Source organism: Hordeum vulgare, chromosome 4H (genome assembly GCF_904849725.1).
Source record: "Hordeum vulgare subsp. vulgare chromosome 4H, MorexV3_pseudomolecules_assembly, whole genome shotgun sequence".
NCBI lineage: Eukaryota > Viridiplantae > Streptophyta > Magnoliopsida > Poales > Poaceae > Hordeum > Hordeum vulgare.
Window position 1 is genome coordinate 479,947,535 of NC_058521.1, and position 20,248 is coordinate 479,967,782.

Below are 20,248 nucleotides of genomic sequence, written 5' to 3' on the forward strand. Positions count from 1 at the left end.
TGACAAATTAAATATTAGTTTTATTTCGCATTTGTTCAAGCCTAAACCGTAAATATTTTAAAGCGCCTATTCACCCCCTCTAGCGACATCCACGTCCTTTCAATAGGTGTGCCACCCTCCAAGTCCAAAACAATGGGTCTATGATTAGAATGTTGTGGATCACCATTGACCACTTGTAACGAGGGAACCTATTCCACCATTGACCACTTGTAACGAGGGAACCTATTCCACCATTGAGGAGTAGCCACCGCTCTGTCGAGCCTTTCACGAATATACCCTTAAACTCGGAAATTATTATTACGCCATGTGGCACCCGAAACGAAAACCACAAACTAGAAACCAGAACACGAAACTAGGATTTTGGGAGTTTTACAGCCGCGTGCCCTAGACACATGCGGGAGACCTAACTTGGGGGGCGGGGGATGATTGTTGGCTAGGGATTGGATGAAACTGGATTTGAACGGAGGGGTTTGCCGGCGGCAGCGATGAGAAAATGGGAGACGGCGACGTGAAGACCTGGATCGCCTCAGAGTCACCGTTGAAAATGCTAACCATCTGTGGGGTGTTTCCCTATAGTAGCCGGTCAATTTTTTTTTACTAACCGTCATCTATTAGGACTGACTGATCACGAGTTAGGAAGAACCGGAATTTGCCGAGAGGGAAGGACGATAGGAACAAAACCCTAACGACATGGAAGTAATTTTGCTCCTTCAATCGTGATGAACATCGTACTACGAGTGAACAGACTCGAAAGCCCACAGACCTGTGGGCTCGGCCCAGGCAGCTGAGACAGGGAGACTGTTTTGGATCGGGCTATTGTCTATAGCTCTTCCTGCGGCCTCTTCTTCTCCCCTGCATCCCCAACTCGTCGTCGTCTTCCCAAGGCACCAACCCTAGCCATCCCTCCTCGGCATCCTCCCCCCCCAAGCCGGCGGCCGCCGCCCGTCTGTGAAGATGTCAGGAGGCTTCTTCCGGGTAAGCGGACACGGTTCCCCGCATTGATTTAGTTCGCCAATCTCGCTTCGTTTTTTCCGGTTCGTCCGATCTGTGACAGCTGCGCTGACTCGCCGTGTTTTTATCAGGGGACGTCGGCCGACCAGGATACCAGATTCTCCAACAAGCATGCCAAGTTGCTGAAGACACAGAAGTTCGCGTCTGAGCTTGACCATCAGGTTAGCTTTTTCGTTCTCGCCCTATGCCTCCATCGGGTTCTAGCCGATGAGCGTCCAGAAGGGGAGTATCTGCCGTGGGTTCAAGGTAAACGCTAATTTGTTTCTTTCCTTGGGTTAGGTGGACATGTCAAAGGTGAAGATGGACGTGATGAAGCCGTGGATTGCCACACGGGTCACTGAGCTTCTTGGGTTCGAGGACGAAGTGCTTATCAACTTCATCTACGGCCTGCTCGATGCGAAGGTGTGTTTTTTGAAGATAAACTTCTTTAACATATGCTTGTTTCTCGTTGAACAAACACAGATGTTTTTTTTTATTGAGATATGCCTATTAATTGAAAACTGAACTCTCCATTCGATTCATGTAAAGCATCTCTGGATATATTGGATTTGGTCCATTCAGCTTTAAGATTGTAAGCAAAGAACCAAACTATCTTCATCGTGTAGCTCAGGAGTCAGGAATGAAAACTGAAATTATGCACATGTAATTCGGGAACTATCAAAGTCTCTCATAGGTTTGTTTGGATAGTGTAAGACAGGTAATCACAGCCACCTTGTGGAGCTAAACCACAACATTTTCCAATTTGCAAAATACCAACTGGATTAGCAAAATACCAATTGGATTAGTTTACTGAAACTTCTTGTGAACTTGTGAAACAAGTATGTGTTGTACCTGTAAAAGTTAACCGCCAAATAGTAGGAGCTTAGGAGCTTTACAAGGTTTTTGTTTGTTTTGCAGGAGGTGGACGGGAAGTACATACAGATCCAGCTGACGGGGTTCATGGAGAAGAATACAATAAAGTTCATGAGGGAGCTGTGGAGCCTCCTTCTAAGTGCGCAGCAGAATGCCAGTGGTGTGCCCCAGCAATTTTTGGATGCAAAGGAGGCTGAGATTCAGCAGAGAAAGGTTTGCATAAATACATCAATGTATTATTATTATAATAAATATTTCTATGACATACTCCAGACATGTTGTTCTGGGTTCTCATAAGCTAGAATACATACATAAGACATCAAACTAGCATGCCCTTACAATGACCTAGATTCAGTTCTGATTAGTTGCTCGCCTGGTCGGTACTTGGCTTCCAACGAAAATGTCTACTAGCTGTGGTTAGTTGTGCTACTAGTTAGTAAGTCGGTACTGCAGCGGCTCAAGTCGTCCTTTTGACTATAATCTTTCAGTTGACCACTGTAAGCTGGTACTGAGTGAAAGCATGCTCCATTTCAATCTAAGTTCTTTTTTTGAGTTGCCTTCTTTTATTTATGGTATTATCATTTATTTCAATCTCAAATATACGAATTGGGTTAAATGCTGCAAACCATCTTAGCCATCCAATCTTATTAAGTTGTATATATTCAAACTATGTCTTGTAAATTTAATCCCTTCATAATAACTTGTATTAATTATACTTTACAACTTCTCTTTTCAAATTACGAGGAGTTGCACAACATATTTCACATTGCCTTAATCATGATGCTATGATTGCTGAATTTGTTTTGACTCTACATATGATCTACTGTTACAACATATTGTGGTTGTTGTATTGTTCTTATATATCTGTATAAGATTGTATTAAGTTCATTAAAATGAATAAAAAAGTTTCCTGCTGGAAATTCTAAAATGGCTTACATTATAGTTTGAGAACTGTGCCTTGAACGCAACCTTTGCTGGTAACTATATTTTTGTTATATATTTAGATTGTTGTTTTGAGTTAATTAAAAAAAGAGAGGCTATAATGCTAGGAACCTTGGTTCAGAGTGGGATAATTTGGTAGGGTAAGGGTTTCAAGATCTGTACTCACCGTCAACAACCTGTGATAGGCAAGGATGTCAAAAAAGTTTGAGCTCGTCACAGTGTTCAAGCTTGGCTCGTTTTGGGCTCATCTTGAGGCCTAAACAAGCCGAGCTCAAGATTGGCCTTATGCTTGTGAGCCTGAGAAGCTTGGTTCGAAAACGCTCGATAAGGCTTGGTGTAATACTACCATGCAGCCCACCCGATAAATATTAACTCTTTGTTCCCTAAAAACCACCTTGACATCAGAATATGAGCAATTCACAAGAAGCTAAGCCTAGTCTGGTAAAAGAAAAGCTGCACGTAGCAATGACTGGAGGGCCGAAGAACATTCATGGCCTTGTAGCTATACTTGTGCATCAGCCCATCTCTTAGTCCATGTAACAAACAATAGGGCTGAGTAGATTAGTACCACCTCACCTGTTGTAGAAGAGTGGGGTTGGAGGACTATCTATAAAAGAGTGGCTTGTGAAGGCATACGGCAGTCGATGCCTAGCGTGTTGGCAATATGATAAAAATTAATAATATTACTCAAGAGTTTTTGTGAGCCTTAATGAGCTGGGATTGAGCTGTTTCTAGCTTTTGGCAAGCCGAACTCGAGCCGTTATGTCGATAGGCTGTGCTCGAGGCCATATTTGGGCTGAGGATTGAATTGAGCTCGAGCCGAGCCAAGTTATATTTGCTTGAGCTCAGCTTGTTTAGAGCCCTAATTCCAGGGCTCGTCCCTGATGTGCAAGGGTTGTTGTAAGGCTTAGATAACTTGTGATCATAATGCCGCTTGATTAAAGCAATACATGCTTCTCCTATATATTAGTTTACAGAGGGAGTACCTAAAATATGTCTTTTCTATCCGGATTAAGGTCTTCCAAACTAAAAGGAACTCCTAACAAGAGATAACTCAATTTCCTAGTGTCTCCATGATTGCACCCAATGCCTGCCCTGAAGGTGCACTGTGCTTCCTCGATCCCTTGTATGTGCCAAATCTGGATTTCTCTCCTATGATATGTTTACATTTGTACTTCTCCATACGCCCAGCCACCTGGCCACCTACTCCATGTCAAGGATTGCTTGTATGTCTGACAATATAAGGCTTGCGTGTAGCATTTGCTCTTTTTTGCTCTCATTTATGTTTACTGAAGCAAACATGTATCATTATGGTTGAAGCTGCAGATGACCTTATTTTATGTTTTTTCTTGGACATTGCCAACAACAACAACAACAACAACAACAACAACAACAACAACAACAACAAAGCCTTTAGTCCCAAACAAGTTGGGGTAGGCTAGAGGTGAAACCCATAAGATCTCGCGACCAACTCATGGTTCTGGCACATGGATAGCAAGCCTTCCACGCACCCCTGTCCATGGCAATCCTTTAGATCTCTCTTTACGGACTCTTCCCATGTCAAGTTTGGTTTACCCCGACCTCTCTTGACATTATCAGCATGCTTTAGCCGTCTGCTATGCACTGGGGCTTCTGGAGGCCTGCGCTGAATATGCCCAAGCCATCTCAGACGATGTTGGACAAGCTTCTCTTCAATTGGCGCTACCCCAACTCTATTTCTTGGACATTGTCGTAGAACACTATTTCATTATTGTTGACTTTTACTCCGGCCTTTAGTACTTCTGTCTATTCTGCGAACCTGGTATTTGCAATGTATATAGTGCTTGTGGAGTTGTTTGCAGAAAAGTGAGAATTATTAATCCACCTGTCTTGTGTAGGCGGAAGAGGCTAGAATTGCCCAGGAGATCCAGAAGAAGCGAGAGAAAGATGGTAGGGACGCAGAACTAGATAAACGCAAAATGATGGTGAGTTAATTCCTTCTGACCAGTTTCCTTGTATCACTGATTTAATGGTTATCCTGTGACCTTTTGTGTTTCTGATGACACTCAGATAGCTTCTCCGATTATTCGGTTCATATCGTTCTTTACCTCCAACTACTGTAGGCCGGGGATACTGGTAATTCAAGATCTCATGGCGATTCACTTGGTTCTGCTTTAAACAATCCCAATGTCGATGCTGAGAAAGAAAAGGAACTGGACTTGAAGCATAGCTCGAGAACAAAGAGCCGGTTAGTTGTTAACTAATCTGATTAAGTTTGACTACTCTTTAGCTCATTCTATCAGATCAGATAATATTTGTAGAATGCCCACATTTGAGACTCCCTGACTTATTTGTCAGGATTTCTTTTTCATATAATGCACATTATGTACGTCCTTGAGATAAAATTATTTTTTATTCTCAGTCGGTCTATTGCATCGGTGAAGTTCTATTTTTCTTGTCCAAGAGTTGCCCATTTTTGTGTGTTCTTCTTTGTTTTTGTTCGGCTTGTACAGCTCTTCATTTCCTCCTCCAGTTAACCTCCTCAACAGCTGTAAAGGAAAAAAATCCTGCCACAATTAGGCAGTGCGAATGGGCAAATTCAATTCCATTCCTTCATTCAGTTAACTATTTGTTTGGAGTCCTTAATAAAGTCTTTAATTTCTGCATATGAACAACACCAACAATGCTTGGGAACAAGTGCATTCTTCATCTATGCCCTACACAACTATAGCGATACAATTAATTTGCAGTATCTTTCCAGTTTTTTTTTTTTCATTTGCAGAATGTACTTCTGTATGTTGCTTCTAATATCTTCTTTGAGCTCGTTGTCTGTTATCTGGTGGCCCTTGGTTGTGTTTTAGCTAGCAATTCTTCGATGCATGAGTTTTTATCATTGTTCTATGTATTTTAAATTTTCAGTAAGCTCGTCAAGAGTGCCTATATCTGAACCCTTCCTTGTTTTGTCATGTTCTTCATGATAAATAGTTTTCAGCCATTGAAATCTGCACAATCTTTTTGAAAGAAACTCGAGCCCGTGCGTACTTAAACCCAGGCGGTGGGAATGTACATGATTCCCCATGTTTGTTAATGTTTTGGGCATATTTCCTTCAAGTCTGAGTCTTCTTTCGACTATACCTATCTTCCTCGCATGTTAGGTTTCTAATGTACCCAAAGGACTGTTCTTTGTAGGCATTTGCATTTCACATCTTTTCGAATGACTAGAACAATATGGTCCTGCGAAGCAGTGTGACCTAATTAACGAGAAATGAAAAGGCATCTCTGTGTGACCTGATTAGTAGTCATTTAATCTTGATTTGTGTTAGTTTGTATTGCCATGTGTATTGTCCGCAGTTCTATGTATTGCTAGTTACACGACAATAAGTAGGTTTTGTCCGTCTCTACAGTAACCATTGCTTATATGCAGTTCTTTTTCTTCAGGGAACATCGAAGACCTAGGAGCACATCTCTGTCGCCCCGTGGTAGGCAACGGTCTATTTCTCCAAGGAGGCGCTCTCCATCCCCTTCCAGACAAAGATCATCACGACGTTCAGCTTCACCTAGACGTTCTGTTTCCCCCCGAAAGCATTCCCCAAGAATCGCTCCTTCAATGTCTAGGCGGAGGTCACCGTATTCCAGGAGATCACCTTCGGTACCTAGATCCCCATCACCTCGGCGGAGATTTCCCATTAGGAGAAGATCTCCACCATCTGGGCGACGTAGATCACCATCTCCTTATCGCCGTCGGTCCCCAGCTCGCCCACCTAGGAGATCGCCATCTCCTGCTCGGCGCAGATCACCTCCTCGACACAGATTACCAGCAGATAGACACCGGTCCCCATCTCCAGGAAGACGCAGGCCACGATCCCCATCACCTGTAAGACGCAGGCCGCGGTCCCCATCACCTAGAAGACATAGGCGTTCTCCAGGAAGACGGCAGTCCCTGTCACCTCACCGCTCACCGCAGTTGAGGTCGCCAAAACGCCAGAGAAAATCCCCAATTTCAATTAGGACGTTTTCTGCAAATCGTCCAGTCTCTCCACAGAGGAGGAGGTAATGCTGTTCTCTTATTTTCTTTGTACCCGATGTTGTGCTGCATGGATTTACACTTGTGCTGGAATTTACAGGAGTAGCAGTCCACACAGCAGGAGTCCAAATCGTTCACATAGGAGTCCGAGCAGGGATTCAGATAAGGGAACAAACGGTGCTCCCTCCACAAAAGGCAGGGATCTGGCTCAAAGGTAGTACCACAGCATGCATTATGAATGCAGACATATTTTGTTGTAGTTATTCAGGGAAATTGTTGTCTTACTCCCAGTATTGCCTCAGGAACCAAGAAAGGAGTAGCCGAGAGTCACCGGATTTTGAACACCGCAGGCTCACAAAATCCTTGAGGTCTCCTACTAATGATGCAGAAAGAGACTCCACGCATGGCAGGTGTGTACTTGTTTATGTTGATTTGTAATTCTATTTATTTTATTTTCCACTAACAGTGTCTAAACTGGGATGCTAACTTTCTCACCTTATTTTGGCAGTCCTTTGAAGGACACTGGGAAACATATGCCCAGTCAGGACAGCATAAATACCAGTGGGGACGAGGAAGAAGGCGGGCGTGCAAGGTTGGAATCTGTTCTTTCATCTCTTGTGTCTTCGTAAAACTATTATTTGCCTCGCTGTCTATATATACTTTTCTTTTGTTTACATTCAGGGAGAATGCACGGAAGGCCAATTCATCACGCAGGATATCCAAGGATTTCTCAGCTGATCTGCAACCAAAGGAAGTCAACGTTGATAACTCAATCCCTGCAGAAAAATCCTCTTCCAAATCAAGACAGGAGTATGTTCCTCTACTTATTCCCTACTTGAAGATTGCTTGTAGTGCTTGATTGGACATCTCCTTACTGTGTTCTTGCTACTTTTTATGCATTAAGAAAACACTCTTGCTCTTTTGGCATGCTATGGTTCAATGCTCTTTTCTTCCTTATTTAGACACTGAATATTGGGTTACAAATTTGCACCATTATCATTAGACACCTTGTGTGTACTTGGTATATTTTGCATGATAAATTTCAACTTTAGATTTCCTGCATGTGTCAACGACTGAACTATTTGTAGGAGTAATTGTGATGATGTCAGTCGGTAAAACCTGTCAGAAGCATCTCCTCAGCAGCATGCATCCTTTCTTTCGGTAATAATCTAACAGTTTTTTTTTTAAATTCTAGTGGCGGCAAGGATGTCCCCAGGAAATATGATAATCAGCCATCAGATTCATCAGAAGATGCACTTGATGGTACAAGAATGAAGCGCCAGGGTGATTCACCTGACGATTCTCGTGGGAAACGGCAGTCCCCTAGTAGAGCTGGCGACTCTTATCCAAAGGATGGGATTAACAATGAGCGCGCCAAAATGGATTCACATGGTGCTTCTTATGATGCTATTGCAGCGAAGAAATACTCTGGTAAAGTTGATGAAGCTTCCCAATCAGATGGTGGAAGTCCTCTTCAAAAAGCTAAGAAAAGAACATATGATAGTAAGCACATTGATCGTCACAGTTCAGGCTCAGAAGAATCTGAGAAACACAGATCCCAGTCTGAGAAGCGAAGACATAAAAAGGGTCACAAGCATAAGAAGCATTATGATGATAGTTCTGATTCTGATTCTGACTCAGATGACAAGGAGTCCAAGAGGAGGAGGCGAGAAGAAAAAAAGCTGCGAAAAGAGGAAAGGCGCCTTCGGCGTGAAGAACGGCACCGCAGAAGGGCGGACCGTCATGCCAGTAAACAGAGATTGAAGTATGCTGGTTCTCCCCTGTCAGATCTTGAGAAGGATCGTCAATCTGGCTCAGACGCTGATGTTGGGAAGAAAGGTTCATACACTCCGAGAGAAGAACCTGACCCAAACAAACTTGAAATTGAGCTTCGACAGAGGGCCCTCGAATCTCTTGCAAAGAAATCAAAGCATGTTGTCACTCCGTCTTCAGATGTTGAGAAGGACCATGAATCTGACTCGGATGCTGATGTTAGGAAGAGAGTTTCATAGGCTGGCTGAGAAGAATCTGATAAAAATAAACTTGGAAGGGTTGAGCTTCGGGAGAAGACCCGTGAAACTATATAGATCAAAGAAAGCTGCCAATCACTAGGCTGGGGAACTTCTTGCAATGCATTTACACGTTTCTATTTTTCAAGAACATACCTATATGTTATTGAAGTGTGCTCATATGATACCTGTTTAATGTTCTGTATGTTTATGTGGCAGTTGATCTGAGTAATTGACGATTCCTGAGCTGTTTCCTTGTTGCAGCTGCTTTTATCTGGTAATGTTTGCCTTTACATGTTTGTACGAACCATAGCCCTGAGAATGAAATATTTATGTTTTGTGATATTGTGCTCCCTTTTGTGTTATTTCATTTGGTACCAAAGTGGTATACTTCCAACTTAATAATTCACCATTTGCCATTTTTTCCCTTGAAAGGATGCTTATCAAACCTGGATAAGAATGTATATTCTATTTGTAGTTACTGACAAGAACTTAGTGCTGGCTAAACCCTGTTGCCTGATAGATGCTTATCCTATCAAATACTCCTGGTAGTAGACATGTGCCAGTGCCAAAGATACAAGCAAAAAGCTGTAGATAATTTTATTTAATTGTCATAATTCTTGCAATGAGGATTGAGGATGTTTTACTGTTTGCATGAAACATGCTTTTTGATGGTAGCACACTTGTTTAGCAGTACCATCGTACACTTGATTTATGTAAACTGTGTCATTTTGTTCATTTGAATTTGGATTGTTGGCAGATTAGCACCATGTGAACAAGGTTTTTATGTACCAGAGATTTAACAGCACCTCAGCGACACCCAGCTGGTTGCACCTTTGATGATTGTGAAACTCTCCTAAAGTGCTCCTGTTTCGTTTGGTTCCTGCTCCTTAGAACAAGGTTTGTGCAGTATGCTTTTTCATGTGTGTGTGTGGCTAGCAAATCAAATTTCTTGTAAGTATTTGAAGGCTCTGCTATCTTCACAAGAACGCCCACGAGCATTCTACTATTGAATGAACACGAGTGTTCCTTTTCTATTTTGTGGTTTCTAGCATTCAGGTGCAAGTCTTGGGCAGGAGTTATATTGCTTTGTATAGTTTCTAATGGGAGGGACATGAGCTGCCATTTCTTGCTCTATTGGGCTTACATGACGTTGATCGTTTATGTTCATCTTTTCCCGCAATGGTAGTGTCATTTCCTCCCAATGCCCCCCCACCCCATATCGTAGTGTTCTGTCATCTGCTTGCGTTTGCTTGGAACAGATTTTTTTTTCTGTGTTCTTTTTAGTTATTTTATATACCCACTGCCGATTTATGGGTATTATCATGTCTACGTGCTTGATCAGAGTGGCACTTTTCAGTAGTATTTCTCTTGATTTGTAATTTATAGCAAAATTGTGCTAGGTCACTGTACTTGTATAGGCTACTTAAGACGGCTGCCTGCAAATACATATGCTTACCTGTCAAAGTCACACTTCATTTTACTGCTAATAATCCTGTTCAAACAGTATCGAGCTGTGTTATGAGACCAGTGAAGACGAGTTTAGATGGTATAGTATAGTTGCCCATGGGCATGCAGATTTGGAACCTTGAGGGTAACCTCTTCCCCTCTTCGGTTCAACTAAATAAACTTCGTTTTCCGAATTTACATCACTTCTGATTTTTGTTCATTTCCTTCAACTAAGGAAGGTCCAAGGGGGTAACATGGAGTTCCAATTTTGCATCCCTGGTTGGCTGGTTGCCCAGCAACAATGTTCCCATTTCCTTTATTTTATAGCTGGGTTAGTCTTAGCTGGGCGTATATAGTCTGACATTCGCACATGCCAAAAAATTTAGTTGTTTGTGAGCTGCTCAACCTTCTTTCTCATTAACAATCATCTGTGTTGATCCTTTTTATCGCCTTCACGGTCTGGCTTTTGTCGTTACATGTTATGAGCCATGCACTTAACTTCTACTCTAGTTCTTTACTTGATCCGTGCTTTCAAGTTACATCAGTGTTTCTTCACATCTTCTACATGTCGTTTTTCATCATGGCTTAAACGTACGGCTCGGTTGCTGGAGTAATCCTTCAGGCGGAAGCCAGGGATTGGTATTATAGCCAGCTGTACGATGTGTTATGTTAGTTTCTGCCCGAATTTCAGCATCAGTCGACAGCTTGCTTGCAGCCTTGGATGAAGGTCATGTGCTCATGATCGCAGTTAGTGACGCGGACCGCCCGCACAGCTGAAAATAAGCCGAAGTCGACATGGGCACTGACTTGGCACCGGCACCTGGGATCACGCAGAGCACCGGTTTGCGTTGGGCGGCAGCCATTGGAGAAGCTGGGGGCTGGATCGGCGGTCGTTGGGCGGTCTGGAGAACGTCCCAAAAGCCCGCACCCACCTGTAGGCGGTCTCTGACGGGCCACTGTCATGGCTCTGCCGCGCCCCGCGTAATAAGTCGTGCAACTTGCTGCCGCCCCGGCAACTCACGTAACCTGCTACTTGCATGCCCGGACGTGGCCTTGGGCCCTGGAGGACGAGCCGCATCTGCCGTCCTTGTCCTCGTTTTCCTTAGAGCAAGTTGGTTAGAGACCCAGCGCACGCAGTAAGCTTGTATTGCTTGTTTTAGAAGTTAGAGCAGGTTAGACTTTTGTGTCAGGACAAAGACAAATCGGAGGATGGAGCTGGAGCGAAATTCCTCGCCACTGCACAATCCTAGCCGTTTGCGTGTGTGCCGGGCATGATACGACCTAGCATATCATGGCTTTGGAGGATATGTTTGGATCCAAGCCCTCGTTACCTGCTCAAAATGCTTTGACCCGGTCTTGGTCGGAGGCCGCTGATGAGCATTTACTCGTGCAAGTTTACGTGCATGCATGGGTCCAGCTCCAGCCCCTGGCGCGGCGGGCAAGCGAAACAGTCTGCCGCTTGAATGCGGCGACTGCATTCACGTGGCAAGGTTGGGCTGTGCACGGTCACATGCACGTGCGGCGTCGACCCCAGCCCATCACACCCATGCCTTCTTTAGGCTCCGTCGCACCCACCCGTGCGCACGCAATCATTAACGGGACCGCACCGTTTACGACACGCGCGCGCGCGCGCACGGAACAAACGCGTAGTGGCGTGGATACGCACGCATGGGTGCGGTGGAAAGGAAATCGATCGTAGCGGCGTGGGGAGTAAAGTTGGTGAGGTCAAATCGGTGGAACCCAATCCCCACCCGACCGATGCAATCGACGGGAGGAGCCCGACGTGATTGCTTCCCTTAACGGGCCAAGCAAAGCTAATCAAGCACGGCCAGCACGTTGGCGTGCAGAACAACAACGTCAAGTCCGACGTGAAGGCCCAAAATGCTCAACCACCACCGGCTGCTTCTCGGCGAGACACGGCCAGCTCGCTCGGACCAGCACAACCCGTCGCGTCTGTCCATCGCTTCCTTCCTTACCCACGCCGCACTTCAGCTTCAGGTAAGTAAAAACACACCACACCACACCACACCGTTGCAAGTGAAGAGATAGTTTGGGATATTCCTATGCTATTCCTGCTGAAATTACGGCACTAGCTAGCAAGCAGGCAGGCGACCGAATGCGTCTTGACACGAAGGAGGTTCGCTCCCACAGCGCCCCGACGTGAGGGCGAAAAGATGGCTGATATGTACGTAGTACGTGCCCGAGGCATCCAAAGAAAGAAAGATCCGTGCACCGGAACATGTATGTGCACGCACCTATCATTTCGTTCCCTTCCCTTTCACCGGCAGGTGGGGCCGCTCACAGTCGCACACCATGTCGCCGTCTCCATGCTACTTTAAATCCGCACTGCTGACAAGCCTGCAGTGCTAGCTACTGCTTCGTGGCTCCTTTTTCCCCCCATGCCCAACCTCAGCTGATTCGGGTGAATGAAAGGAAAAAAGGGAAAACACGAGTGAGCATTTGTGGTACGTAGTAGTGGGGGTTTGTTCTTGATGGATCAGAAATGTTTCCGGGGGCAGACAAGCACGCTGCAAAGCGGGATTCCCAAACCCGGGGAATATTGTTGACGGTCGATTTTTGCCACTCTCGTTTTAGTGCTCCTGTCGTGTACTAATATATGCCCACCAAATCTACCAGTACTTGGTTCAAGGAAACGCTAGCTAGAAATGGAAAATCGACCTGTACTGCTGCTCAGTTGTTGATCCTAGTACTGTACCGTTTATGGCCCAGGGTTCACGGAAAAGGGCTTGTATGTAAAGCGCAGCGCATTTTGTGTGTGCATGGGATGCAGTACCTAACCCCCCCCTCCCTTTTTTTCTACTTCTTGGAAACATACATGGGTTTGGACATTGACGTCGTATATTAACCTTTAATCAAGTTTTTTTTTACATTTATATGCTACTTAAACCAAAATGGAAAACATGGTACAAATGATGGACATGTTTTTATTAAAAAAAAACTGAAAATGATATTCCACCTTTTTTGCATGAAAAATGATAGTCCACCTTACCAGTTGCCAATGTGAATAATTCCACCTACTGAAGGTTATAATACTATTTGTGAATGGAGTTTGTAAACTTTAACAGCTTGAGTAGGAAGACAACCAAATTCCGACTACCAAATCAACTGAAGTTGAGCCAAAGTACTATAACAAGTTCTTTTTTAAAAGGACCCATATCAATGAGTAGTATAAAAAATTCACCAAAAATGCAAAGTACCCAAACATAGTAAAAGTTATATCAAGGTCTCCGAACCATCAAACTACTACCGCTGCTAGAAAGGGCCGATGACATGTCACTACCTCTTTCCATGAGTTCGGTATGATCTTGTTGATGATAGCTGAAAAGTCTTCGTGAACATGTCCTAAGGACTAGTGCCGTAGTCATTGCTGCTAAACCCTTGAATCGATCAGAGGGCTGCTGACACGCCACTACCTCTTTCAATGAGTCCGGTTTGAGAGCTGAAAAATCTTCGTGAACATGCCCTAAGGACTAGCGTTGTAGTTGTCGTTGAACCCTTGAATGGATCTGAAGAACGTACATCAAATCTCGACGCGGCACACAGTAACAAGTTTTGTAAAAGCATGGCACGCGAGTTAAGTAAACCAAGAAACTGAATTAGGGAAGTAAAAGCGAGAGTACCAGAAACAAAGCACACAACCATACAAGCATGCATGGCCGTACATAGCTAAAGAAGTTCGGATCATTGTTTCTTATGAAACTGGATTGAACATACTATCTAGTTAAATGCATCATATGAATATCGATCACCGGAAATTAGGAGGCAAACGCGAATCGATCATTGGAAATTATAAGAATCTAATTGAGGAGCTACCATTGCTCGTGGGTTTCTTGATACGTGTAGGAATTTCACATTCCCAAGACAATTAAAAGAAGATGAATGAAAACGGAAAAAAATATCATACAAGTACTGATGCTGATGCATGACATAGCACATTAATTAACAAGATAATGGAAGCTAGGCAAACAACTAGGGAAGAAGCAAAAAAAGCTAAACTAGCTAGGTAGAGAAACCGCGCGCGCAAGGATTCGCCGGTGCAGTCCTAGAATGACGTCGGCGGAGGCCGCGCCACGGCTGCCTGCCCCCACTGCCCGAACATGTCGCTGGGCGGCGTCTGCGGCACGGCGTACATCGGCGGGGGCACGGCGGCGCCCCCGCTGCCCTGCTGCTCCAACTGCGTGGCGGCGCCCTCCGACCCGGACAGCACGGCGCCCTCCTCGGCGTCTTGATCCAGCGGCAGCCTCTCATACGTGGCGTTGCCGAACGTGGCCGCGATCACCATGACGGGGCCGCACGCGAGCAGCTCCCCCATCACGCTGCCTCCGACCACCTGCCCCTGCCCTCCGGCGAGGTAAACGGCGAGCCCCGTGGCCCCAGGTGGCGCCGGAGCCGGGAGGAAGGCCCCGGACAGGGACAGTATCTCGAACCGCCCCCGCAGGGCGACGGCGGCCGCCCCGGTCCCCGCGGGCTGCCGCAGCGTGACGTTGGTGACGGCGCCGCTCCCGCTGAGCACGGAGACGCCGCGCTGCCTGCGGCGGGAGAAGGCCGCGATGGCCTCGACGATGTCGGCCCCGCTGGCGATCTCCAGCACGTGGGAGCGCATCGCGTTAGGGCTCTCCCGCGTCACCACGACGGGTGGCTTGGGCTTGTTCTTGGACCCCGGCGGCCTGCCGCGCGGACGGCGGCCCGACCCCGAGGACACCCCGCCGGCCGAGGGCGGCGGCGAGGAGTCGTCCTCGTCGTTGTTGCTGCCGGCAGGGACGTGTGCGTAGCCGTGGTTGCCCTGCAGCGGGTGGCCGTCCATGCTCCCCATCTCCTGGGCTTCGGCTCCGGCCGCCGCGCCGGCCGGCCACCAGTCTGCCAGCCCTACAATTTTCGCGGTCGTCGCCGAAGATGATGCACAGCCTCAGGCTGCAAGAGCGCCTCCAATGCAAGCAACGGCGGCGGCGGCAGCAGCAAGCAGTCTCTGGTTGCTAGCTTAGTGGTTGTATGGTATGGGACGGAGACTATGGGCGTTGGCGTTGCTCTCATCGGCTAGGAGGAGTATTTATTTACGCCTCCTTCTAGAATTCGCCTCGCTTCTCTGCTCTCGTCGGCGCGGGGTAGCAGTCGCGGTCGCACTCGCACTCGCACTCGCACTCGCACTGGCCCTTGTGTTTCCAACCAAAACCACTCTTGCTACGATCAAACGAGGCCCCGTTGCAGCCCCGTGGCAATTGTAACGGCACCGGCAGTACGTCGCGGTTAGTTAGTGTGAGCGTGTGGCCCAGTGGGCAGTGGGCACATGCGTACGCACGTTAAGCAGTGTTTTAGGCGAGGCATGGCCTTCTGATCGGGTCAGGTGGGCTTTGAAAAAGTGTCGTGCAAATGGACGAAAACGGAACAGCTGCGCGCCGAGAGGCCTTTGGAAGCACGGAGCTGTTTACACACGTGCTCCTTTTGAATGCCATGGTGGACGACGGAGTCCGTCCATAATGACGGTTCCCTCTTGTCTGCCCTGCCACTGCCACTGCCAATCCATAGTCCATTCCCGATTTTGATTTGGGCGTGTTCAACGCGTACGACTTTACGTGCATGCGCTCAACTTGAAAATCACGCCTCTCTTGCCAAGCGCCATATGTTCAAATCGACTAATCCTTATAAGACCATCACTACAGAAACTAAAAATTATATACGATCCTTGCATAAATCGATGACATCTTTCTCCGACACCCGCATATGGACATTTGAAACATAATCTACACTGTCACATTCGTCTATAGACCTCTGAGACGCACTCGAATGTCCGTATAATGCCGCGGGTCGGAGAATGAGCCACATGATCAAATAACCAAGCGTCATCGTCCACTCCACCAAAAGACAACCTCGAAGATCAACAACATAAAACATTTCAACCAGATCCATCACTCTAGAAGAGCAACAACGAGACGATTCGCCGCCCTTCCTCTACAATGCCGACGAGATAGCCGCGATCAAGATGGACTAGGAGTCGGGAACCCTATCCTTGAACCACACAGTGTTGCCATTCTACGTGCTCACCCTATCCTTAAACCGCACGGTGTTGCCATCGCACACTGTGCCATTCTAGGTGCTCACCATGTTGGCCTACCACTGATGGGCCTGGCTAAGGACCCACCGATAACTGAAGAATGAGCCATGAAACTATGGATCCCGACGTGCTCAAGATGGAACCTTTCGAAGACTTAGTGCATACTCCAAGGCATATTTGAATGGTCGGCATGTTTATCCCTAGGTGTAGCCGACATACTTGTAACGCTAGATACCCCGATGCCTACATAAGACGAGGGTTTTATACCATAGAGGTTAACATAAATCACTCATATGATCTCGAGAATGATCATTCTATACTTTGTACCCCATCACAATCAATGTAACGAGAACATGACATAGGGTTTTACCTCTTAGAGAGGGCATGAACTTGGGTAAACATCATGTCTTCTCTACTTCCTGTTACCATCTAGCCAAGAACACTAGCTTGGGACCTCTTACCCGAGATGCTTCAGTTTTAGCACCAACATTGCTGACCCATGCAGATCCCACTATTTGGTCACAAAACCTCAGTGGAAGCATCAATCGATGATCAAATCTGCTCGGTGAAATCTTTACGTCGAAGCGACGAGATCTCGCATCGACCGAGACACCAGGGCACCTCGGAGCTCCCACGCTTCATCAGTACATAAATCCAGACGAATCAAACCTAGAGACCAGACACCCTTCCATGTATTCAGATCTAGCCGACAATCTCCGCCCAATTATTGCCTGAGAGATGATTTCGCACCAGCCTTGGGATAATAGCCGCCATGGTTCGCATCAGACCTTGAGTTAGGATCCGAGGGCTCATCACTGCGACTCAGCCAACACAGCCGAGCAGTCTGCCCGAGGTCAATTTTTAGGGAACGTTGCACGAGAAACAAGAAAAATTCCTATGCACACATAAGTGTTGGGGAACGTTGCATGGGAAACAAAAATTTTCCTACGCGCACGAAGACCTATCATGGTGATGTCCATCTACGAGAGGGGATGAGTGATCTACGTACCCTTGTAGATCGTACAGCAGAAGCGTTAGAGAACGCGGTTGATGTAGTGGAACGTCCTCACGTCCCTGGATCCGCCCCGCGAACAATCCCGCGATCAGTCCCACGATCTAGTACCGAACGGACGGCACCTCCGCGTTCAGCACACGTACGGCTCGACGATGATCTCGGCCTTCTTGATCCAGCAAGAGAGACGGAGAGGTAGAAGAGTTCTCCGGCAGCGTGACGGCGCTCCGGAGGTTGGTGATGATCTTGTCTCAGCAGGGCTCCGCCCGAGCTCCGCAGAAACGCGATCTAGAGGAAAAACTATGGAGGTATGTGGTCGGGCAGCCGTGAGAAAGTCGTCTCAAATCTGCCCTAAAAGCCCCATATATATAGGAGGAGGGAGGGGGACCTTGCCTTGGGGTCCAAGGGATCCCCAAGGGGTCGGCCGAGCCAAGGGGGGGAGGACTCCCCCCCCCAAACCGAGTTGGACTTGGTTTGGTGGGAGGAGTCCCCCTCCCTTCCCACTTCTTCCCTCTTTTTTTTTTCTTTTCCTTTGATTTTCTTATCTTGGCGCATAGGCTCCCTTGGGGCTGTCCCACCAGCCCAGTAAGGGCTGGTGTGTCCCCCAAAAGCCTATGGGCTTCCCCGGAGTGGGTTGCCCCCCTCCGGTGAACTCCCGGAACCCATTCGTCATTCCCGGTACATTCCCGGTAACTCCGAAAACCTTCCGGTAATCAAATGAGGTCATCCTATATATCAATCTTCGTTTCCGGACCATTCCGGAAACCCTCGTGACGTTCGTGATCTCATCCGGGACTCCGAACAACATTCGGTAATCAACCATATAACTCAAATACGCATAAAATAACGTCGAACCTTAAGTGTGCAGACCCTGCGGGTTCGAGAACTATGTAGACATGACCCGAGAGACTCCTCGGTCAATATCCAATAGCGGGACCTGGATGCCCATATTGGATCCTACATATTCTACGAAGATCTTATCGTTTGAACCTCAGTGCCAAGGATTCGTATAATCCCGTATGTCATTCCCTTTGTCCTTCGGTATGTTACTTGCCCGAGATTCGATCGTCAGTATCCGTATACCTATTTCAATCTCGTTTACCGGTAAGTCTCTTTACTCGTTCCGTAATACAAGATCCCGCAACTTACACTAAGTTACATTGCTTGCAAGGCTTGTGTGTGATGTCGTATTACCGAGTGGGCCCCGAGATACCTCTCCGTCACACGGAGTGACAAATCCCAGTCTTGATCCATACTAACTCAACTAACACCTTCGGAGATACCTGTAGAGCATCTTTATAGTCACCCAGTTACGTTGCGACGTTTGATACACACAAAGCATTCCTCCGGTGTCAGTGAGTTATATGATCTCATGGTCATAGGAATAAATACTTGACACGCAGAAAGCAGTAGCAACAAAATGACACGATCAACATGCTACGTCTATTAGTTTGGGTCTAGTCCATCACGTGATTCTCCTAATGACGTGATCCAGTTATCAAGCAACAACACCTTGTTCATAATCAGAAGACACTGACTATCATCGATCAACTGGCTAGCCAACTAGAGGCATGCTAGGGACGGTGTTTTGTCTATGTATCCACACATGTAAATGAGTCTTCATTCAATACAATTATAGCATGGATAATAAACTATTATCTTGATACAGGAATTATAATAATAACTATACATTTATCATTGCCTCTAGGGCATAATTCCAACAGTCTCCCACTTGCACTAGAGTCAATAATCTAGCCCTCACATCACCATGTGAATTACATTGTAATAAATCTAACACCCATACAGTTCTGGTGTCGATCATGTTTTGGCCGTGGAAGAGGTTTAGTCAGCGGGTCTGCTACATTCAGATCCGTGTGCACTTTGCATATATTTACGTCCTCCTCCTCGACGTAGTCGCGGATGAGGTTGAAGCGTCGTTTGATGTGTCTGGTCTTCTTGTGAAACCTTGGTTCCTTTGCTAAGGCAATGGCACCAGTGTTGTCACAGAACAAGGTTATTGGATCCAGTGCACTTGGCACCACTCCAAGATCCGTCATGAACTGCTTCATCCAGACACCCTCCTTAGCCGCCTCCGAGGCAGCCATGTACTCCGCTTCACATGTAGAATCTGCTACGACGCTTTGCTTGGAACTGCACCAGCTTACTGCACCCCCATTAAGAATAAATACGTATCCGGTTTGCGACTTAGAGTCGTTCGGATCTGTGTCAAAGCTTGCATCGGCGTAACCTTTTACGGCGAGCTCTTCGTCACCTCCATACACGAGAAACATCTCCTTAGTCCTTTTCAGGTACTTCAGGATATTCTTGACCGCCGTCCAGTGATCCACTCCTGGATTACTCTGGAACCTACCTGCCATACTTATGGCCAGGCTAACATCCGGTCTAGTGCACAACATTGCATACATGATAGAGCCTACGGCTGAAGCATAGGGGACGGAGCGCATATGCTCTCTATCTTCATTAGTTGCTGGGCACTGAGTCTTACTCAATCTCGTACCTTGTAACACTGGCAAGAACCCTTTCTTGGACTGTTCCATTTTGAACCTCTTCAAAACTTTATCAAGGTATGTGCTTTGTGAAAGTCCTATCAGGCGTTTTGATCTATCCCTATAGATCTTAATGCCTAGAATGTAAGCAGCTTCTCATAGGTCCTTCATAGAGAAACTTTTATTCAAGTAACCTTTTATGCTCTCCAAAACCTCTACGTTGTTTCCAATCAGTAATATGTCATCCACATATAATATTAGAAACGCCACAGAGCTCCCACTCACTTTCTTGTAAATACAAGATTCTCCAACCACTTGTATAAACCCAAATGCTTTGATCACCTCATCAAAGCGCTTGTTCCAACTCCGAGATGCTTGCACCAGTCCATAAAT

The 20,248-nt window shown here is 46.4% G+C and overlaps 2 protein-coding genes across 2 annotated transcripts; one reads left to right on the forward strand and one right to left on the reverse strand.

The window, feature by feature from the left end:
• Window positions 1-830: 830 nt before the first annotated feature.
• On the forward strand, window positions 831-9,160 carry LOC123449038 (serine/arginine repetitive matrix protein 1). The gene is made up of 12 exons (XM_045126106.1): window positions 831-975; window positions 1,083-1,172; window positions 1,291-1,413; window positions 1,909-2,076; window positions 4,683-4,769; window positions 4,908-5,032; window positions 6,223-6,834; window positions 6,909-7,022; window positions 7,111-7,218; window positions 7,317-7,400; window positions 7,490-7,618; window positions 8,004-9,160. The coding sequence occupies exons 1-12, from the start codon at window positions 955-957 to the stop codon at window positions 8,818-8,820; spliced, it is 2,478 nt and encodes an 825-aa protein (XP_044982041.1). The 5' UTR covers window positions 831-954; the 3' UTR covers window positions 8,821-9,160.
• A 4,882-nt stretch (window positions 9,161-14,042) lies between these two features.
• Window positions 14,043-15,422, reverse strand: LOC123446661 (AT-hook motif nuclear-localized protein 19-like). The gene has a single exon (XM_045123222.1). The coding sequence runs from the start codon at window positions 15,098-15,100 to the stop codon at window positions 14,330-14,332; it is 771 nt and encodes a 256-aa protein (XP_044979157.1). The 5' UTR covers window positions 15,101-15,422; the 3' UTR covers window positions 14,043-14,329.
• Between the last annotated feature and the right edge of the window lie 4,826 nt (window positions 15,423-20,248).